The 22,127-nt window shown below is 38.4% G+C and overlaps 1 protein-coding gene across 4 annotated transcripts in view; it reads right to left on the bottom strand.

Moving 5' to 3' along the window:
- The window catches only part of STK32B (serine/threonine kinase 32B), a 163,349-nt gene that overhangs the window by 113,337 nt on the left and 27,885 nt on the right, over positions 1-22,127 (bottom strand). For 2 of the 4 annotated variants that reach the window (XM_074541750.1, XM_005485748.4), the window contains exons 2-3: positions 20,886-20,941; positions 12,773-12,924 (exon numbers count right to left, since the gene is read on the bottom strand). In XM_074541750.1, the coding sequence (XP_074397851.1) occupies positions 12,773-12,891 (119 nt within the window). In that variant the 5' untranslated portion in view covers positions 12,892-12,924; positions 20,886-20,941. The remainder of the gene's footprint in view (positions 1-12,772; positions 12,925-20,885; positions 20,942-22,127) is intronic. The other 2 variants (XM_074541751.1, XM_074541752.1) reach the window with 1 other exon arrangement.

A 22,127-nucleotide genomic window follows, 5' to 3' on the forward strand; every position in this document is an offset into this window, starting at 1 on the left:
GTTTTGCTATAAAAAATATTTCAAAAGAGAAATAAGTCAGAAGTATAATATAGATAAAGGAGAGTCTGTCCCACCACTCTTCCCCCAGATACATTTTGAGGGTAAATTTAGAGGAGGAAACACCACTTTGAAATGTTCTTGCATTCAGACCCTTTATCTGTGTAAGATAAAGGATCGCCTCGGGCTGGAAGCAAGAGCCTGTCAGGCTGCCATGAGAGATGTCAGGGTGGGTGCTGGCAGGGGGAGGCAGCATCAAGATGGTGGCAAGAGAGTGTTAAAGCAGTAACTGAGAAAGAAGAATCTCTCTTCATTAAACTCTTTGTCACCTGCCAGGTTTCAGTCTTCTGTGTACTGTGGTACCCCTATACTTCACTTCCAGATCTCATTTTTTCCCCGAAGATTCTGTATTTAAAGTGGTACAAACCACCCCATCTTGCTGTTCCAGTCTTGTCCTTTGCAGAAGGCTCTGCAAACACAATGGTGCACATGATGCTTTCATTCCCTGCTGCAGCTTCATGTTACAAATTCAGTATTCACAGAGAATATGGGAGAGAATAGCATGGATGAAAGTCCTGTAAGCTTAACTGGAACTTTTTATTTATTACATAATGAAGTTCTGCAAGTAGGTTAGACAAGAGATTAAGAATAATGCTTTTTTCCCCAGGTTAAACAATGCATAGTTAGAGAATTTTTTCTTTACCACAATTCTAGATTGCAACAAAACCCACCATGTCTCAGGGAAGGAGATGCATGTTGGACACTACAATTTAATTTAATTATAACTTTACATCCTCTTCTTCTGGAAGTTATGAGTGAATAAAACAAAGACTTTGCCCAATGTTAAACTGAATCACTTCACACACAACTGATTAAACAGGGAAAAAAGTGTTTGAGCACATTGATTTCTGCTGATGCGCACCAAGTTGTCTGTCAGTGGCAGTGACAGGAGCCTGGCTCCAGCTGCCTCATGCAGTCAGCCTGGCTGGGAGGCTCAGCCATGGCTCCTGGTCCCTCCTGTGCTCAGCACTGCTCCCCAGCCTCGTTGTGCCTGACAGCCCCACCACTCCAAAGACACTGACAGCATCCTTAGCTTCTTGTGATCTACAGTTTGTAACAAAGTCATGCTTGCAAGGCTGTAGAGGCATTGTGCAGCCAGGATTTCCTACTTAGACAAAAGCTGGACAACAATCTGGAGAGTCTTCTTTTTCTCTTGTCCCTGGGAAAGAGCACAGACATACCAGGACAGCACAAGACCCTCGGTGACAAAAAGTTTTCAGTTGTCTCACAAGTTAGAGAGATAAAAGAAAAAAAAAGTGTGAAATGAAATTGTTCATTAGAACAGGTACAGAAAAATGAATATAGGATGGCATATAGCAGGCTATACTTTTCAAAGGTTGTAATAATAATAATTAAAAATAAATTTCTTCTGAATTGGGAGTATCAACCACTGCCACTAGTTATGCAGATACTGTGCATGGGGCATCAATTGTACTAAATAGACAGCTAAAGAAAGAACCACAGACAGGTCTATATTTAGTGATGTGCCATCCTGAAGCTGGCAAATCAAATCCTATTAAAAGGTCATAATATTTTCTTGCATTATCTACAGAAAGGAAAACGGAGAGAAGTATTAAAAAATATGTGGTTTCTCCAGCCACAGAATAAACCCAGGGATACCTCTGAGCAAGTGTTTCTCTGTATGTCACAAGTGAGTGACAGACCTAGCCAAGCAGGAAAATGCCTATCATGATTGATTAGGAACAGACAGACACTGTGTGGTGTTCTTTTAAGAGCTCAAAGGAAATTTAAATACAAGCTGGCTGAAAATGCAGTGCCAGCAGAAAAGTGAAAACTCTTCTTTAGCACTGAACTTTGTTAGAGAGTCATGAGTATTATTTTTTTCCCTGTTAGTCTAAATGGATCCTGTTGTGCTGTTTAGCTGCCTCGGCTGCTGAGGTGCACAATGGTCAAACAGATTTTTATTTTCTGTGTGGAGGAAGGGCTGTTCATATCTTGGTAGCACTCATGCATGAGGCATTCACCTCATGCATGAAGCCAGTAACAAAGACACCCTCTGCTCTGGCATTCCAGATACTCACAGTTTTATTTTCCATGTGTCACTGCTTTTTAAAAGACTACCTTATTATTCTTATATCTTTGTGTGCTAATTCCTAGTGTCAATTTTTCATTCAACTATAATTCCACCTTCCACTTGAACAAATGCTGGAAAACTCTATGCTTCATTAGTGCCATTCTGCAATTTAGTGATCCCAAATATGGATCACAATCGGAGTTTTGCCATTATTATTTCATAGGGACTTTGTTATGCGCCATATTCCACCGACTTTAAGGGGAGAGATGGAACCCCTGCAGGTATCTTGGCCCAAACCATAATTTGCTACAGATTGCAGAAATGCAGACAACTCCACCATGGCTGAAGATGGATGGAAGGTGTTGCTGCATCAGACTTCCCAGACCCAGCAAAAATAGGCAGGTGCTCACCCCATGAAGCTGGATCATCAGTAAAGCTGGTACAAGAAATGGAAGTTGTCCCACCTGTCAGTTCCACAGAGCTGGTTTGTAGTGACTGGAAGGAAGCCATGCTTATTCTTCCCTTAGGAATGCAGTACTGTCAAGGCTACAGATGTCACCATTTACTGAACAATGAACAATAATGAAAAGGATAATACTTGAGACCAGCATAACATATTTTATTCTTCTTTGATGTCAGTATCTTCACTTCTAATTATATCTCTACATTTTTTAGTGTCTTACGAAGCTTGACTCCTAAAATTCCTTTTAAATGGGAAAGTTCCTGTTCCTTTTTATCACGTCATTTGATCATTTATCAATTACCACATTTTCTCTATGAAGGAATATCTAGGTTTTGAATATTTTCTTCAAATAAAGAACATTTTCCTCAAGAGAGAATTTCAAGTGTTCTAGTTTAAGATGAACAAATATTATAACACACTTATTTTTAAAAAAGGTTTCAGAGTTTTCCACTTCCACAGAAAGAACAACCTGCACAGAAATCTATAGTTCATCTCTCTTTGGAGAGACAAGAAACAATACCTGATTTTCTCTTCTGCTTTCTTTTCAAATATCAGTAAAGGAAGTCTGTATCTTGAAGAATCTGTTTTATGATATTAGTTACACTTTCTAATTAGGTTAGACTTTGTACCACTGAAAATGCCTTCTCCTTTCAGCCCAGTTTACATTCTCACCAGGCTCATTGCCATTTATTTTTGCACCTGTATTTTTTCTTGTCCTTCTCCCAGCCCATCTCTTGATGAGACTCTGAAAGCTATGGTCAAGAAGAAGAATTTTCTCTGTTAGATCTATTTCACTTACTCATTTGTCAACAAGGTTCAATCCCCCTATCTCAGCAAGAAAGAATTTGCTCTCTGCACCCTGGATAAATTCTGGTTCAGGTAGTTAGAGAGAATTTGATGGGCAAAAGTAGTTTTCCTACTGGCCATATCCATTTTGCAGAGGAATTTAAATAGACATCATCATAACCTTTCTTTGTTCTGCATGTTAATTTGTAAAGTGTACATCACCACAGAGGATGTACAAAAGGAACCTTAAATCCTCCCTTATGTGTCATGTACTTATGAAACATGAGAGTGATCCTCTTCTCATTAGAACTTTACACTGCACAACTGTCATTAATCTTGAAACAGGATGCCATTAATAATTTTCTGAAGTCTTAGTATCAGGTTCTCACTGCACTTTACAAGTACAATAAATATAATTTTTGTTCAATAAAATGAAATTAAAAGTGCACTTATGCTGTGGAAATCTGTAGTTGACGTTTAAATTAATAAAAGCTTTGATAAATTTTAATGAGTTAAAGCAAAGGTTCTCCTAGGCAGGCAAAATGAATGCATTACAGAAATTCCTGCTTTAGTTTAATTGCACTATTTTCCATTTTAAATTCGCTCTGATACAATTCTAACAATGGACATTTTAAATTGCCTTACACTCAGGATTTTTTATTATTATTATTTAATAATGTATTTACATCTTTTTTACCCTTATGTGCAAGGTTTTGGCTTCTGTTCTGTCCTTTGGAACAGCTGGCAAAAATCATCCCCAACTTTTAATACTTGGAACTTGAAAAATATCCTTGACATCCTTGCAGAAACAAAAAGGAAATATTACTTGGAGAGATAACATATCACCTGAAGCACATAGATATTCAATTACCCTTACTTTGATACCTCTTGCTAGTTCCATTGGGGCTTTGGTTTTGTTTTTAGTATCACTGCTCTGACTTTTACTTCAGCCTGTTATAAATGAAAAGGAATTCCCCTATGTGTTTTGTCTGGTTTGAATGAAAAAGCATCATCACTAAAACCAAAAATATACTCCAAAGCGAACCAGGACAAGTTTCTATAAATATTACAGTTGTAACATTTTTGAACTAGTTGTGTATCTTTAGGGTCTGTTCAGTACCAAGGTTTTGCAGTGCAAGTGTTAAGGACTTATTCCTATTCTGCAATGACCACCTATTTCAGATGATTTTACAAGTGCATCCAAGACAGTTTTGCCCTCTGAAGGCCATTCCACTGTGGTTGGGCTTTGTTAGCACAGCACTGAGGTGCATCTTGTGCAATCCATATTTAGCAGAGCCTTTACTAGAGGTTAACTGCAGTCCCAGTTTCCACAGCATAGGTAAGAGTTGATTCTGACTGAAAACTGTAAATTTACATGATGTACTCATTACTCTGTCACAAAACCCACTTTACCTACAGGACCTTGGTTATCAGTCTAATTGCACACTCTAGCTATTGTGTTTGGCATTCATAACCTTTAAAGTATAGAATGGAAAAAATAAAGAAAAAAAAGCACTACTAGCTAAAAGTGGCAATTGAGGAGTCTGAAGCAATATCTAAGTGCTTTTCTGCTTTATTTCACATTGCATTAGATTGACAGCACCAAAACCCTGCTCTCATGCACTCTTGAGAATACCCCTGCCACAGCACTGGAGCTCTGCATCTGCCTAAAAGGAATAACACTCATTCCTGTCACTCTTTCCACATAAATGTGCACAGGATTTCTGCCTCTGTCTATACCACAAACGTGAGACATGGCCAAGACTCCCTCCAAGCTCAAGAGGGTCTGCTTTGGGTAGCAGCTGCCCCACTGCAAAGGACAAACAAGGTAGGAATTGCAAATTCATAAGAGGAACATGGCTGGAAATGAAAATTTTTAGAACAGGAGGGATTATTTTTCCCAGCAGTTCAATATTTATCAATATTTATGGTAAGATTCCTCTTGCAGAGAAAGCTTTCTGTGAGAAAAGTTTATTAGGGTCAGCAAATAAAGCGTGTGTGTCAGTAAGAGTGATGCAAAAGGTACAATCCTAAGAAAGGTCCCAGGTTGCAGAGAGACACACAGGAGATGAAATATCTCTTGCAGCAGTTTCTAATGCAAAAAAGATCAAAACTTAAACTGTGCCAAAGGCCAATTCTCACTTTTAAGAGGAATGTATTAAAGTTGAGCCCAAAGATATATTATTTCAAGGTGACAGCAATTTCTCACAGGAAACAATTAGTCACCAGAATAAAACTTATCCAGACAGTGTCCCAATACTGTCAATTGATATCTTAGGTTATTAAAATCAGCACAAAAAATAAATAACTGCTGGATCACGCTTTCATCAGTTGGTGATGATGTTACAGCTAACAGTCATTTAGCAAAAACACCCAGATGTCACCAGCTGGCAGTGTTGAGTCCAATGTAATTTCCACAGCTAGAAATAATATCCTGAACATTTACAACTCAAGTCAAATCTATTCTAAACTCTTTTCTTCCAATTATCTTACCCTTCCTGCTGCCTCATCACCTTTCTCTGCCCTTTTTCCTCCATCATTATCTCTTCTAAGTCTCTGGAGAACAGAAATTTTTTTCAGTCTTTTTCAATATCTTCACCTATTTCAGATTTACATTAATGCAGTGATGAATTAATCTAGCTATTTGAGAAAGCTACTCACCCTGTGCTTCATCTCTAGCAAAAATAATTCACCCATCTAAGATCTGTGCAAGATGCTAAATATATCTTCCCCCCTTGATTTACAATCTTTTCTTGGCTGGAAAAGAAACGTAGGCACTGTCAAATATCTGGAAAGGACCAGGATTACAAGCCTGGCATTCATGACCTCAGCTAAATTCATAAAAGAAACACATATTGCATCAATAAACACAGTAGTGGCTGTTGCCCAAATGCACTGAGACCAAACAGCACAGAAAATTCTGCTCCTGGTCAGCTCCCAAACCCAGGCACAGGGTGTGCAGGTTTCCTTCCTGCTGGGAACAGCCTGGCTGCACCTGGGCTCCTCTGGGATGGTGCTGATGCCCCAAACCACAGCGAGGCTGGGAGTGAGCCTAGACTTTGTTATGTAAAATATTGGGTTAGAGAGGACACCTAGTTTTAAGTTACTGGTATAGACGCAGCCAATGAGGATGACACTGAAGTCTTTGCTCTCTGGTTGTACCCAGCTGCTCCAAGTCATAAACCAGAGAGCAAAGATCATTAAGCACCTTCATTACTCTCCAGGAAAACTGAAAATGTGAGTCAAGAACTTTTGAATCCACCACATACTATGAAGACAGATGTTGAGTTTGTGAGGTCCCCAGGATGAGGTGAGATTTGAGTGAATCTGACTCCATGTTCTCAGAAGGCTGATATATTATATATGTAATGTAATGTAATGTAATGTTATGTTATGTAATGTAATGTAATGTAATGTTATGTTATGTTATGTTATGTTATATTATGTTACGTTATGTTATATGTTATGTTACCTTACGTTACATTACGTTATACTAAAACTGTACAAAAGAAAGCGAAATGATACATCAGAAGGCTTAACAAGAATGATCATAAGAAACTCGTGCCTGACTCCTCAGAGTCCGACACAGCTGATGGTGATTTGTCATTAAGTAAAAACAATTCACATTAAACCAATCAAACATGCACCTGTTGGTAAACAATCTCCAGCCACATTCCAAAGCAGCAAAACAGGGAGAAGCAAATGAGATAATATTGATTTTTCCCTGAGGCTTCTCATCTTCCCCAGAGAAGAAGTCCTGGCAAAGGGATTTTTCAGAAAATATGACAGGGAAAGATGGACATCAGTACAGTTTACCTTTCCTTTTCATCAGAACTTCTTACTGCTCACAGGGCTGTCAGGCCAATTGCAAACACGCAGCCTGGTCCTAGCCAGAAGAACACAACCCTTCCCTTCCAAACCCGGTGTAATTATTCTGTTAGATCATGAACTTTAGTCACAGCCACTATTGTGGTGTCTCATGAAGTCAGAAAACCAGTCACAACACATGTCAGAAAAGAAATTTTCAATCCCCTCATAAAGTCTTTAGACTACCCATATCAAGGCAAGTTAAGCAGCCACAAGACCATAGCCACTAAACAAGGTCACCTGAGATGGACCTAAACCACCTCCTCTCCTTGCCTTGGTCTCTGATAGGTAATCGGTGTTCCTTGGTCGGTCATCTTCATTTCCACCCAGCACACTTGGTGAGGTGTTCTTGCTTCCCTAAGTTTTTTTTTGGTTTTTTTTTTTTTTTTTTGTAGATTTATGCACATTTTGATACCAGCCTGAGGAGCAAAGCCATGCAATGGGTCAGTCCAAGGTGACCTTGCTCCTAAAATACTCTAGAAAGAGCACCTTTCACAGGCAAGTGCTAATTTCCAGTTGTGTATCTGTATATATGTGTACATTGAGCAACCCACCCAACACTTGAGACGGAACAAAGAATTTCTTGATTCCAGAATCCTTTTTTTTTACTTCCTCTTTCTTTTGAAGATATGTTGGGGTATTAGATGAACTGAGAAGTGCATGAACTTTTTTGCTGCAATGTGTGTTCTTCAGTTTTCACTGGATTTGAGACTTAGTCTTACTGTAGCTGCAACAGTAATGTACTTCTGTCATGTAACACATGCAGTTTCCATAGACCGATAAGTGAAAAGAAAAATACATCACAGTATATATATAGCCACTCAGAGAATGCAGCTAACACTTCTTCATGGCTTGTTTAATAAATCAAACATACTATTTTGTCTATACCAGGAAAATTACCTACAAGCTGAAAAAAGAAAATGGTTATCCTTCTCCCTCCATTGCTTTAGAAAATGTTCTGGCAAGTTAAAAAAAAAATTTTGCAAGGCTATTAAAAATAAGATCAGTGTTTCAAAACTTTTGAGAAAGGGTTCAATTTTTTTTTTTTTCATTTTTTTCACGTCCTCATCAGCTTAGAAACCCCTTTGATATATGATTTTTTTGAGGAAAAAAAAATCTGGTTTTTGTGGTAAGCCATGTTGTTTTCAGAGCAGCCAGGGGATGCTTCAAATATCTCTCCATGATTGAGGACAAGCCACATAATGCCAAATCTGCCTGCACTGGTACCTGGCAAGTAACCTGGCTCCTGGCTCAGTCCTAATGCATGTTGTAAGAAATGTGTTTAAAAGATGAATACTTTCAGAAACATCACTCATCTTGGCCAGGGGACACTCAGATATCTGGGGAAGGATGAACATGGAGAAAGTGCTAAATATTAGAGAGGAACAGACTCAAGGTGGGACCAAGTTGGCAGCTGACATTTCTGCAGCCCATTCATCTTCTCTGTTATCAGAAATGCCTCTAATGGTGATAAAAGTGACTTTAAGCATTTATTCAATTTCATTTCTAAAATGAAGATTATAAATCAACCCAAAACCCTTCCTGAAAAACACTGTTATCCTCCAAGCTTTTATGAGCATTTACAGAGGAATGATTCCTTCTGTGTCAGATGTTATGAAAGACAGTTCATACTTCAAATAATGTGATTTATAAGTTGAGATTGTGAAGTTAAATTTAATAAAGCTCAGAGAAGATGCATGAGCCTCAAAAGGCTTAATAGAGATCTTTCAGAGTTGAGATGCTACCCTTGTTTTATATGAGCTCCTCTGTATTCTTGTGTAAGCTGTGGTCAGTGATAGATGCAGCAGAACCACCCACCACAGAACATTTACCTTCTTTCCTCTTCTTTTTCTCTCCACTAGAATTTAACTGATGAAGGGTTGTATACACACATCTCATTACTTTCTTCAGACATCATGAAAAATGAAAGGACTTTCCAGTATTCATGTTTGTTTCTTAAACTGCCAGCTTTTATTTTTGGTGGTGTAATTTCTCAAAGAGAGATTAATATGTTCAAGGAGTTGTCAGGATATTTATTACTATTTTAATTTTATTTTGAAATCCAGATGATAAACTTTTGCAAATCAGCTGCTCACATCAGGGAAAGTACCACAAACTCATGGAAAGCTTGTCATGATGGAATTTCCTCCAAATATACTTTTCAATATTGATTTAGGATTTGACATTTTAAATTGAAAGATGTAGGGTTTAATTTCAATTCATCACTGCAGAAACACCACAATGAACAAAATAGGACACTGAAACTTTTTCTTACAGAAAATGATACTTCATGAAAAATAAAAATATTTTAATTTCAGGATTTTAGTCACCAAAACCATACCTTAGACAGGATTTCTAAAAACTGATATGAACCCTAAGAGTGTGTGATAGAGCCTGGAAAAAGAGACTAGGCCAAAAGACCTTTGGCATTTAAACAAGCTGAAGTTGTCATATTCCCCATACACCATGACAATACTGCTCCTTAGATTGATATTCCACTTTCTGAAGCAATCCAGGTTTAGTCATTCCTGTTACAGTCCCTGTTACATTTACAGTGCAATCAACAAAACAGCAAAATCCAACTCTGAAAAATGAAACTAATTTAGCTGCAACTACTACAGAAGAAATGCAGATTCAACTGTTTCCTTTCATTAGTGTGTCAGGAATTGACTCTTAGAAGGAAAACTCATAGATTCATGCCAATCACCTAATATAACTTGTAAATACAATGTAATTTGATGCAAATCATAATTGTATCTAAACTGCAAGTAGAAATACATTAAACAGATTTCTAGTTCACCAACAATCAATGAAAATGTTATTTTAAGAAATTATTTCTGGGAACAACATATTTAATGACTATTCCATTCATACTTGCAGTGTTCCTTTTCCCATGGTAGAAATAAAAATTTAGTTTCACATATTAAATAAATGAAATATAATTAATATGTTTAAAAGCTTCATATGGCTTGAACAGATGTGACCATTATTCATGGATCATTTATGATTTTTGTTCTTTGCCTTTGTTGCAGCTCAATAACAAAAGTCATTATTTGAAGATAATGTGTAGAATATCCTGAAATTCAGCTGAAATTTGAGACAGAGAAGTCAGAGGTCTGAAAAATTCTACTGTAGCCTGCAAGTGAAGACACTCCAGAAGTATATCACAAATTAATTTAAATTAATTTAGGATTGTGCAAGGTTAATTTTTTTATAGAAACATATTTTAAGCCTGATACTAGGAAAGAGTTATTCAGGGTAGACTAGATTCATTTTGGGAAGGTTCGGGCTCAAGATATCCCTTTGCTGTCCCAGGGTGAAATACAGATTCTCCAGCAGTTCAGTAGCTCACTCTGGAGTCCAATCTTTGAACCACCAGACATTTGAATATGAAGTGTTTGAGGTGAGCACTTCAGGTCAAAATAATGAGATGAAATGAAAGTATTTTTTTAAATTTCTACAATTCGAATTGTATTGAGTTCCTGAATGTCAGCAGAGCCTCATACAAAATCACAGAACAACTGAACACCCTGAGTTGGAAGGGACCCACAGAGATCATTGAGTCCAACTCCTGGCCCTACACAGGACACCCCAAGAGTCACACCATGTGCCTGAGAGCATTGTCCAAATGCTTCTTGAGCTCTGTCAGGCTGGAGCTGTGACCCCTTCCCTGGGGAGCTGCTCCAGTGCCCAACCACTCTCTGGGTGAGGAACCTTTTCCTGATAGCCAACCTCAACCTTCTCTGCCTCAACTTCATGACATTTCCTCAAGTCCTGTCCCCAGTCAGGAGAGTGAAGAGATCAGAGCTTGTAGATGGATTGGTCAACTACAACCATTGATAGAGACATCAAATATAAAACATTGTTTTATATATTTCACTGAAGCATCTTGAATAGTGTCCCGTTTGCCTGAAATGTTTTGTAACTCTAGAGTACTATGTACATTTCTCTTTCATTTTCTGCATTTCTCATACACACATATAACATTTGAGTCTTGATATCCTGTGATAGTATCTTAGAAGTGTAGGAAGGATGAAAGGCATCATAATGCCCCGTGCATTTTAAGGTATTGCTTATTTCAAGTTTAATCTTTGACATGGAAAAAGAAAAGAAAAAAGAATATTTATCATCTGAGTATTACTCAGTAATGGGAATCTAGCATTCTTTTTGTTTCACAATAAATATTTGATCTTCAGTCTTTCAGCACTGCTATGTTTATCTCTCAGATCACATTAACCTATGACTGTTTCTGTGCAGTGTCTAGTTACACAGTGGAAACTTCCACAGCTCCTGATAGAGAATAAAAGTTTGTGGGATTTCAGAAAAGGTAGAGAAATACATAACAGAGAACTCCACAGCCTCCTAAGCACAGATATATATATATATATGTACACACATATATATGTATACACACACCATATCTTTGGTAAAGAAATCCCAAGACTACAGCTTGCTGGAACCTTGGAAAATATACTGGGAAAGTTTTGTATTGCAGTTACAATGATGTATTTTTTAAAGCCTTCAACAAGGTATTAGATTAGCTCAGATCATTCATATAAAGTGAAGAGCACATATGTATTTATATAATTAGGTCCTTTTGGACCTAATTTGGAATCAGTTTTGGGTTTAAATGCTTTCTATCAGAGTGCAATTATACTAAAGCTGTTTTCGCTCAAGACAGAACACAGTTTGGCTTTTAATTTGTGAAAGGTGCTAACCTGGCACCAGGAGTGAGCTAAGGGATGGGCAGAACACTGTAGTTGGGCAGTGACCTCAAGTAAGACAGCTAAAACTCATAAAACACAAGATCAATGTGCACTGTAACCATCTGCAGCCAATCAAGCTATTCACAGACTGAATAATTTTCATATTGTAATGGTTTATGTCCCCTCCACCTTTTCATTTTCTGAATGATGCAGGTCATTAGATAAGGAGCACAGCTCTGCATCCCATTACTACTATCACTACTGAAGGCAGCAAGTATTATCACACTGCATAAGAGCCAGCAAATATTTTAAGCTGCTGGTGTAGTTGAAGCCAGTCATTTTTTGACCAGCATTTTCTCACAACCATGTGTGACCAAAAGATTCAGTGTCTAGCATGGAGAAGATAAGGGAAATTCCAGGTGACAAAAAGGCACTTTTCTGTTGTCCTGTGACAGTAATTTTTAGAAAGTAATTGAGTTTTGATTTTTCTCTGAATTGACTTAAAAAAGAAATTGTTGTATTTGCTATTTCACAGCTTTATTAGAGAGGTTTAGTCCAGGTATTGTCAAAAACAAATGGGACAGGACAACACATTTCAACACAGTATTGTAACAATTTGGAGAGAAACCAAAGCAGAAATTAACAGATAAATATGATATTTAAATATTTCAATTAAAAAAAAACACCTTAAAAATATTAATGAAAAATAAAACTCCCTGTGAAACCTAATACCTTTAACAAAGGAAGTCTCCAAAAATCTTTTGTTGTTTTCAGCTTTCCGGCCTTCCTTATTCTGAACTGATTCAGCAACAAGGAGAAAATGAGAGCTCTATGAAAGCATTTTAATGATTTTCTTACCACAGATTGACCAGGAAGGGATGTTCCAGGCCTTGCATTATCTGCAGCTCCCGGAAAACATTGCGGACTTCATCTCTCTCAATGCATTTCTGTTTATTCATGTACTTCATGGCATACATTTTCTTGGTGTCTCTCTTCTGTACAATGCACACCTAATTGGCAGCAAAGTAAAAGAAAGATTTTGACACCTTGAGAAAGTGTATTCAATTGTGACTTTGGAAAAAAGAGGTCTTTAATGATATTTCAATAATTCAGATCTGGATATTACAACTGAGTAACACATTCAGTAAGTTCACTTCACAGCTCTGCAGGATTCTTTGTAATAGATTCTAATTAAAAATTAACAAAAACCCAACCCAACCCTGCATAAGAGGAAATGGGGACCCAGAAAAATATCATAACTTTCAGAACTTACATGGTAAAGCTGAGAGTAATATGCTGCAATGGCTGAAATCATAGGCTATTTAATTATTCAGAGAAATTACTGCCTCCTGCCTCGGAAGATGCTCAGTCATTGTCCTCATTCCCACAAGTCAATACTCACATCTTGATTATTGCATCATAAACCTTGCCTGTGTTCCCAAGGCTCAATATTTCATCTAAATATCAGAATTATGCTCCCTTAATTACTGTTGAAAGGAAAAGAATTTTTATACAGGTATTCGTCACAATATTTCTGAATTCACAAGAGACCATTACAATGATTTAGTCTCTGGCAGTAAATGTCTATGCTTTTACTTTATCTTTTTTTTGACAAAAGCCAAATAATGCAAATGCACGAAGAAAATCTTAGTCGAGAGAACTTCCATAAGAATTCTGGATTTCTTTTTGTCATGGTATTTTACCTTGAGAATGGAGCTGGAGACTGGCACAAGCACCACAACCAAGTATCATGTTAAGTACAATTTTTGGCAGCAGAGAAATACACAATTGTTCTGAATGTACTGGAAACATCTGGTTTAGGTACCCCAGGTCTGCAGTGCCTGAGTCCAAAGGTTCTGGATTCACTTGGTCTGGGCATTATTTTTTTATTTGTATATTTAAATACATACATATACACGCTCCCATATTTTACACACAAAAAATGATACTATGCCCTCATAAATTCATGTTATGAGATCAGATTACAACACAGTGGCAGCCAAAAAGAAATCCTTTGTGACTGACAAAAGTTTAAGAAACTTATGCACCCAATATTTAGGAACAATCAGGAGTAACTAAGGCAACTTACCACAGCTGAAACTGGGAGGAACAAGGCCAGTGAAGTCAAACCATGTTTATTTCTCTGAAACTCTATTTTCCTAAAGTGTGTCCTTGAGCACAAATCTACTCCAAATAGAGGAGTTAATAGAGTACCTTTAACCTATAATGATAAGGCATGATTAATCAGTGTTTCTAATTACCTTTCCTACTATCAGGAGATGTTCTGCCATTAAGGAAATCAGGGATAGTAACATTTTGTTTTGAGCCCATTAATTGTTGCACAATGCTGAGTACATAAGTTGTGTTTCATTTTTCACCTTGGACTGTTACGAAAGATCTGAAAATTGTTGATGCTCTTAAAATAACTAAAGGTTCACATTTATATGGAAAGAAGCCTGGCTGTGGAACAATGGGAAATTGTGTTTGGCCTTTTGGGGGAAGAAAAAGCAGCAAATGGGATTGAGCTGAAACTGAGTGGGAAAAGTAGGATGAAAATTAATTGTTCAAGCTCCCACAGGTCCTTCAAAAGCATAAGAAGAATTTTCAGAGGCAAATCCTGACATCCTGTCTTAGAATATGTGGAGAGTCCAATTTAGCAAGTCACATTATAAAGTGCAACATTTGGGGAGTTTAGATCAGAACCTAAGTCCATAAATTAAGCCATGTACATTAGTTTGTACCATGATTTTCATGTACAACTTGGCCAAGAGTTAGGTGTTTGCAGAAACCTCCTAGTCCATTACATTAAAAGCCTCCCTATTGAAGGATTGATGCAAGAGACTGCTGAGAGAATGGATTTGAGAATTACAACTTTGACCAATGTGGCAAATCAAGATCATATGCAGCACCAAAATATGCAATGTAAACCAGTTTTGCAATGCTGCTGGGACTCCAGAAGGCACTCAGCTCTCTTACCTGGCAGTAAAGATAAGGGTGTTCAGCACAGCTGAAACAGACCTTCTGTTGTTGGTAGAAGCTTGCCTAACACACAGCTTCAGAGCAGAATGATAGTAAACATTTTCTAGCAATGTGTACCTACACAAATCCTGTAACATGGTTACAAAATCAATAGGATTTTAATGAACGTAGTGAAGCTACTTCCTACTAAAAATCAGGAAACACAACCTGCATCCATGTTGATGTTATTGTGAAAAATGCCTGACATTGCTATGACAGCGCTGGATGGTATTGGAGATCCTCCCTGGCACTTCTACCTGCTGGCTGTCAGCTCTTCTCCTGAGCAGGACAGCAACGGATTGAAACTTTCCACTAAAGCAAGAAAGAAAGGAAAAGCCCTTGAGCCCTTCTCATATGTACAGTCGGAATGGGAAATGTTTAAGCTGGGCGTTTTTTTGTTCCAAAGGAGCAATTTAAAATAGGGATAAACAGGTGCTCTGGAACCTCAACAAAAAAATCCTGTGATGACTCATTATGATGAAATTCTGTGCAGAAATGCCTTATTTACATGTATCAGTATGGAAGCCTGTGACACTCACACTCTTTCCATTTTTCTGTGAATATCATTTACCAGAGGCCAGACAGTGTGATGACTCAGAGCAAATATGTGTTCTGAACTCAACAACTATCCAGCTTCATAGCCAGTAGAGAAGGACAGCAGCCACCTTCATAAGGTGTGGATCTAAGAGGTACAGGCGACTATCTCTGTACCTGGAGTGGTTTCCCTCTAATGTCCCCTAAAGAGGCTGTAGATTACCAGTTTGGATATAAGTATCTGTGTGGTACATGTTTAAAGGCAGGCATTATGAACCCCACTAATTTTCTTTGGAATGGTGGAGTGCTATTTTTAAAAATCTCAGTTCCCTTTCTAAAGGTTTTTTTATGTAACTTAGTTGTTATCACAGGGTGGTGTCTTTTGTTATTCCTTGTAGAAGGTAACAGTGAGTTGCCTTAAAACCTGTCAGGTTAGAAGAAATTTGACCAGAGAGTGACTTGGGGCCACTTTCCCTCAGAATCTGGGGAAGGAAGCCTATAGATTATGGCTGCAGGGCTAAGCTCCATTTTTCAAGAGCAACATGTGCTGTGGCCCACTTCTAAACTACTTTCTTGGATTTCTTCTGATTTCACATGCAGAAAACAGAGAAGCTTGCTGAAGGAAGCTGCGTCATGCTGTGTTGGCAGAGAGCAACCATGGGTAGCTTCAACAAAGTTCTTCCCAGAGAAAAGATGGTGATGGCTGAAATATTAGACTTGCTGCAAAACACAGATTTTTCCTGCTTCCCACTAGAAGTGACTTACAGCTGCTGTGTGCATGGTGTGGAAAGAACAAGTTGCACTTAGTGTCAGTTCTGGTCTAAATTTGGCACAGGAGTACTTAGACCTCTCAGACTGCCACAAGATGCGGTTTCACAACAGGTGATAAAAGAGGAGGGAGGCAAACCCACAGCCAGAAGAACTTTTGCATGAGGCCACTGCTGGGTGGAGAGCTGGCAGCTGGGGTGCTCCCTCACCCATGCTGCTGTACAGTATTTTACATCTCACACCATGGATGAGATGGGGCAGCTTTGGCTGCCATGAGGAGCCCCAGCCCAGCAGAGGGGCTGTGGCACTCACCCAACACAGAGGGCTACAAGGCAGAAATCAGATACATTCCAGATGGGAATTGATGAACCTGCTGTTGAGCATCTGCCTGAAATATTGCTCCCTTGTACGTCCTACCCCTGTGCTCTGAAAAATTGGTTCTCATGGTCTTAGCCTGCAAGAAGAGCTGGCAAGATTTACTCAAAGAGGCTGGAGAATGGATGTCTTTATGCTGCCAGGGGGTTTCCTTTAAATAGGGAGATTCATTCCCAGATTCCCCTGAGCAAAGCATGACATCTGGAGCAGCCAAAGCATCTGCTTAGTATCCTTTCATATTAACTCAAGCTAAAAAACAGGTCATAATACTGTCAAACAATATTAATATTCTGCAGTGGTGTGTTATGTTGCTTTTAGGGTAGAAGCATCTTTTTTTCTGAAGTATTTTGCATACTATTTACTAAAGTACCCTCAATCAGTGCTGACATGATTCTGGGCTCCCATCTGGTTTATACCACTGTAATTTCAATTTTACTTCATCACAGGAAGTCACTGTTTTATTCAACCAAATTCATCAGAACTAAGTCTTGTGTCTCAGCATCTTAGACAAACAGGAGAGAGTTTGTACCTTGAAATTATAATTTGAATTCAATTTAAGGATGTTAGATTGTTTAACATAACTGCTCCCATGAACAGAGAAGTCAGAGAAAATTGGTACTATAATATCTCTGAGAACTAGTTGTTGCACCTGAATACAAATTATTGTGCAGCAGTAACCCTGCAATTATGTGGTTATTGTTGCAGTAAAGGACAATGAGAATTCTTGCATTTCAATCCTTACTGGCTTTGTACTTATTGGATGATCTTCAAATATATAATTTTTTGCAATATTTTTTTTGAGAAGAGTGATAGCTCTACAGATTACAATATTGAAAAAAAAATTAGCCAGACTAAGCAGGAGATAGCACTTCTAACATGTCATATGCCCCTGTTTCTACTGTCTCTGCCCTTGCAAAAGAGTCCTCAGCCTTTCACATCATGCAGGAAAATAAAACAAGTCTGTTTTATGAAGGCTTGGTTGATTTTGATCCACTCTTGTCCATGGCACTCAGGAAAGTGGTGAATGTTTCTATGATATTTCTAGAAATATCTAGTTTTTTACAGGTTTATATGAGTATGGTTCTTGTTTATAAGGTTCGGGTTTACATGAGTATGGTTCCCTGCTTTTGGGAATCAGTATTGGTGAAAATGGAGTTGTATGAGAGAGAAAATGTTTAAAGTATGAGTTCCCTCTAAACTTAAATCCTTTTTTACAGCTGTCAAAGGCAACAGGAAAGTCTCTTGGTGTAACAGGTTTCTTTTTCCCAAATGAGTTCAGGCTTCTGACAAATCACGTTGTTTTTCCTTCCATGGGCAAGGAAAAGAAAAAAGTCCATTTTAAAATGACCTATTATAACATAGCCAAAAGCACAACATGGTAAATCAGTCACCATTTCAAATGTCTGTCTCTGTGAGTCAGTCCTGCCTTTATTGTTCATTTAGAAGCCTCGTTGCTGGCAACTTTTCCTATTATTGTCCTTCTGGAAGTACCTGGCAGCAGAAAATGTCCAAAAAGGATGCAAGGCTGTTAATCTCTATTGCAGGGTGTTTACTGCTCGGGGTCTGCTGTGCTTTAGCATCTTGCAGTGTATAACACCATGTTCAGTGCCACGCTTTCCTAAACTGCCTGCTTCCTTTATGGCTCCTCTGTGGCCTTTTCTGTTTTCTGAGAGAAATAGGATGTTTTAAGACATGCTCTATTTTTTTTATTTTATTGCTCTTGGTACAATATCCCTGTGTCTCTCTCTCTCAATATTTCTTAAATTACTCTGGTTGCCGCAGCAACCTGAGCAGAGTATTGCTGCAGGAGGATTCTGGTATGGCAGAGCCTCTGTGCTGCTCAGCTCACTCATGTGCACAGAGCTCAAGGTGATGCTCAGCACCTCAGCTGCTCCACTGGGGCTGGCTGCCTCGGCACCTGGGATCTGTCCCCACAGCTGGTGTCAGAAATCAGCTCCCTGCCTTGCCTTTGGCCTTTTCAATCCACAGTCACAACATTTCCTGTCACAGGAACTCCTAGGCCATTTGGTACCAAATGCTTTGTATCTCAAGTTCTTGTCTTTTCTAAGTGGCCACCTGCTTCCAGCTGCTGCCTCTGCACCCAATCCTTCTTAGGAACACCTTAACAGCAGGTGCTGTCTCCTAGACACTGCTGAATATTTTTCAGGAAAAGATACACCACAGCAGTTTTGAGGAGGGTAGAAAAGGTTTGTGGAGAGAGAAGAGAAGAGAAGAGAAGAGAAGAGAAGAGAAGAGAAGAGAAGAGAAGAGAAGAGAAGAGAAGAGAAGAGAAGAGAAGAGAAGAGAAGAGAAGAGAAGAGAAGAGAAGAGAAGAGAAGAGAAGAGAAGAGAAGAGAAGAGAAGAGAAGAGAAGAGAAGAGAAGAGAAGAGAAGAGAAGAGAAGAGAAGAGAAGAGAAGAGAAGAGAAACCACCAGCATGCTCTTTTTTCTGGAAACAAAGAGCACCTTTGGTCATTCCAAAGGTGTCCTTCGAGAGCTCAGGTTCCCCTTTTTAGGGGCAGATGAAGGAGGTGAGGTCTGAGCCTGCCAGGACCATCTCAGCCACGGGTTCTGTGTGAGCTGGCTGTTCTTTTGTCCAAGCCAAGTGATGGGCAAGCTGTGGCAGAATGTGTGTGGCCAGTCATGGAGCACATGGAGTTCCCACACTGCTGGGCACATGCAGGCCTGCCTGGGGCATTACCTGTGCAGACACACCTGGCACAGAGCTGGTGCACTGTCTGCTGCACTCCCAAAGGGGTACACACAGGGCGGGATCAGTAGTACCCGAGTGAGGTGCAGGTACTCTAAAAGGAGCCTTTATCCTTTCTGGCTTCAGTAACCTTGCTTTGCAAAGCAGGTGAAGGCAGCTCTTTGCTTATGCTTTGGTCTTCATAAATACCAGGAAATTGCTTGTTTGTTTGTTTGATTTTTTTTTGTTGTTGTTTGTGGAAGTACTTTACACTAGTTATGCTTAGCGTATTCCAGTTACTAGTGATTCCATGTACATTGGAAGAAGCCAAGTTAGAAATTCTGACAAAACAATTTTATTTGTATATTAAAAATTTGCCAAGTGAACTCAGAAGTAGGCAATTTGAAACTAAAAATGCTGAACTCTGGTTTAGTAGCTTTTCCTTTGTGAGGGTCAACATGATTGGGATATGTCTTTAACATTTTTTCCTGTATATAACTTGCACTCTTGACCTTCATTTAGTTTGACTTAGTATTCCACCTCTGTACTGTGATAATAAACAATCACAGATCTCTGCTGCCCTGATTTTAAGGAGTTTATAAGCACTTTTTTGCCCGAGCAGGATATACTCCTATTGACCTCAAAGACAGTTTCTGCTGAAAACTACTGAATTGAATAAGGACTGTGCCATGAGGGACCATGCTGTTCTGCAAGAAGTATTTCTGGCCTCTCTAAAATTAAAGTCATTGTTCTGCATGGAGGCCAAGAACCAGCAAAATCCTTTGTGTGTTCTTAATGCATGGCTACAGAAGTGCCTCACCAGCACTGACCTGGCATTTACTCAGGAATCATTGAAATCAAGATTTAGACAGCTGTTGTTCCATCAGTCACCTGATCAACTATCAGTCATATTTCACCCTCAGATCTATTCCTGTGAGAAATGATTTCTAATAGTTTTTTAAATAGTATTTTCTCTGACTTTGTGGCTTTGTATTTGTATTATATGTGGCTAGGTGGCTTTGTATTATAAATGTAAAACCTTGTTATAATCACTATTTATAGGAAAGAAATGTTGTCTACTCAAGTGTAAACAAACCATTAATCTTCTCTGTTTCAGAAAAATCCTGTTGAATTGAACAAACATTTACTCGGGGATCATAATTATATTGTATGTCAGTTTACACAGTGCCAAGAGGATTTATTCTATGTAAAATACCTTTAAAATACTGCAATTATTTTAAAGACACAAATAAGCTCAGGGAGTTAAGAACAAGATCACTTTGGTGGACTGTCTAAAGAAGTAGTCTGCTCCTACCTTTTTGTTGATTTTTGATTCCAGGAGAGATTTCTAAATTCTGTCATCTCCATTTGGGATAATTAATTATTATAATAACTTTTGCTCAAATAATTTTAGCAAATAGATTATAATAGAAATAATTTAATGAAGAAACAGTTCATACTGGTGGTCAGATGTCCTTAAGAAGGAAAAGGCTACAAAACCTATGTTCTTTTACCATAATCAAGCCAGCAAAACACAAAGGTATTCCCTATTAGACATTTAACTGCTAAAAATAAGTTGATTCTTACCTTTCCAAAACTCCCTTTCCCAATAGCCCGCAATATTTGAAAGTGGTCAAAGTTAACTGCAAAATAAAGGAGAGAAGAAAAGGAAAATAGTTTGTAGTGTGCTAAGTCAGAATCAGACATCAGATAGGAAAAGAAATTACAGCGTGTCCAACTAATGTCTTTTTACAATGTGGTATTCCATTTTTCCTCTTAAAACACGAAACATACTTAATAGCTAGCAAAGAAGAAGTTTGCTTTAAAATATGTTGCATTTTGCAGCCAGTAGCAATTACCGCTCAGCATTTTCCAGAAATATTGAGACCTATTAAAAGGACACTGAATAATTCAAGTAAGTAACACCCTCTACCTACAGATATGTAATGACATATGGTTAGTATTTTTATATTATCACTGTTCAGGATAATTCCTATATTTTGTTACAGTGATGGAAGTTTGTCCCATGATGAGGTAGTATGATCACCAAACTTTCCCACCTTAACGCAATACATAATGCTAATATTGTAAGACTATTTCATAATTTTAGCATAAGTTTGTTTTGAGAGATTGCATTTTAGGTTGGAAGTGGAATGGATTTACTTGCACTTCAGGAAAATCTGACAGCACAGCCTGCTCTAGACACTGAAGTGCTTTGCTGGTAGGGTGAATGAGATTTCACTTCTCAGAAATGCCATTTTTATTAGTGTTACATGAGTTTAAACACAGCATGACCTTCAAATCTTCATTGGTATATCCGGTGTTTTTAAAAAAATTCTAACATCCTGAACAAAATTGATGCAAAGTCACTGAAATACAAACACAACAATGTGTGATACAGTTTTTACAGTCACTTCTCAAAAAAAATCACACTTAGAGCTAAATTCAGTGAACCAGAGAAGACAAGGTTCAGTGCAACATAACAGGATTTTTTTTAATTAAAATTTATGCTCCTGGCTTTGGCCACGGACTTTCATCTATGCACTTGTCATAGATGTAACAGTAACTAGCAAAATTGTGGAGACAGACTATCACTGGAAAGATCATAGAACCATACAATGGTTTGGGTTGGAAGGGACCTTAAAGATTATTTCATTCCAACCCTCCTGCCCTGGGCATGGCCACTTTTCCTGGAGCAGTTTCTCAAAGCCCCATCCAACCTGGCCTTGAGCTCTCCAGGGATGGGGCAGCCACAGTCCCTCTGCGCAATCTTGGCCAAGTCCACCCAAAAATGTGGTAACAAGAGGGAACACAACAAAAATGTGACAC

This window comes from Zonotrichia albicollis, chromosome 5, assembly GCF_047830755.1.
Source record: "Zonotrichia albicollis isolate bZonAlb1 chromosome 5, bZonAlb1.hap1, whole genome shotgun sequence".
Classification (NCBI taxonomy): domain Eukaryota; kingdom Metazoa; phylum Chordata; class Aves; order Passeriformes; family Passerellidae; genus Zonotrichia; species Zonotrichia albicollis.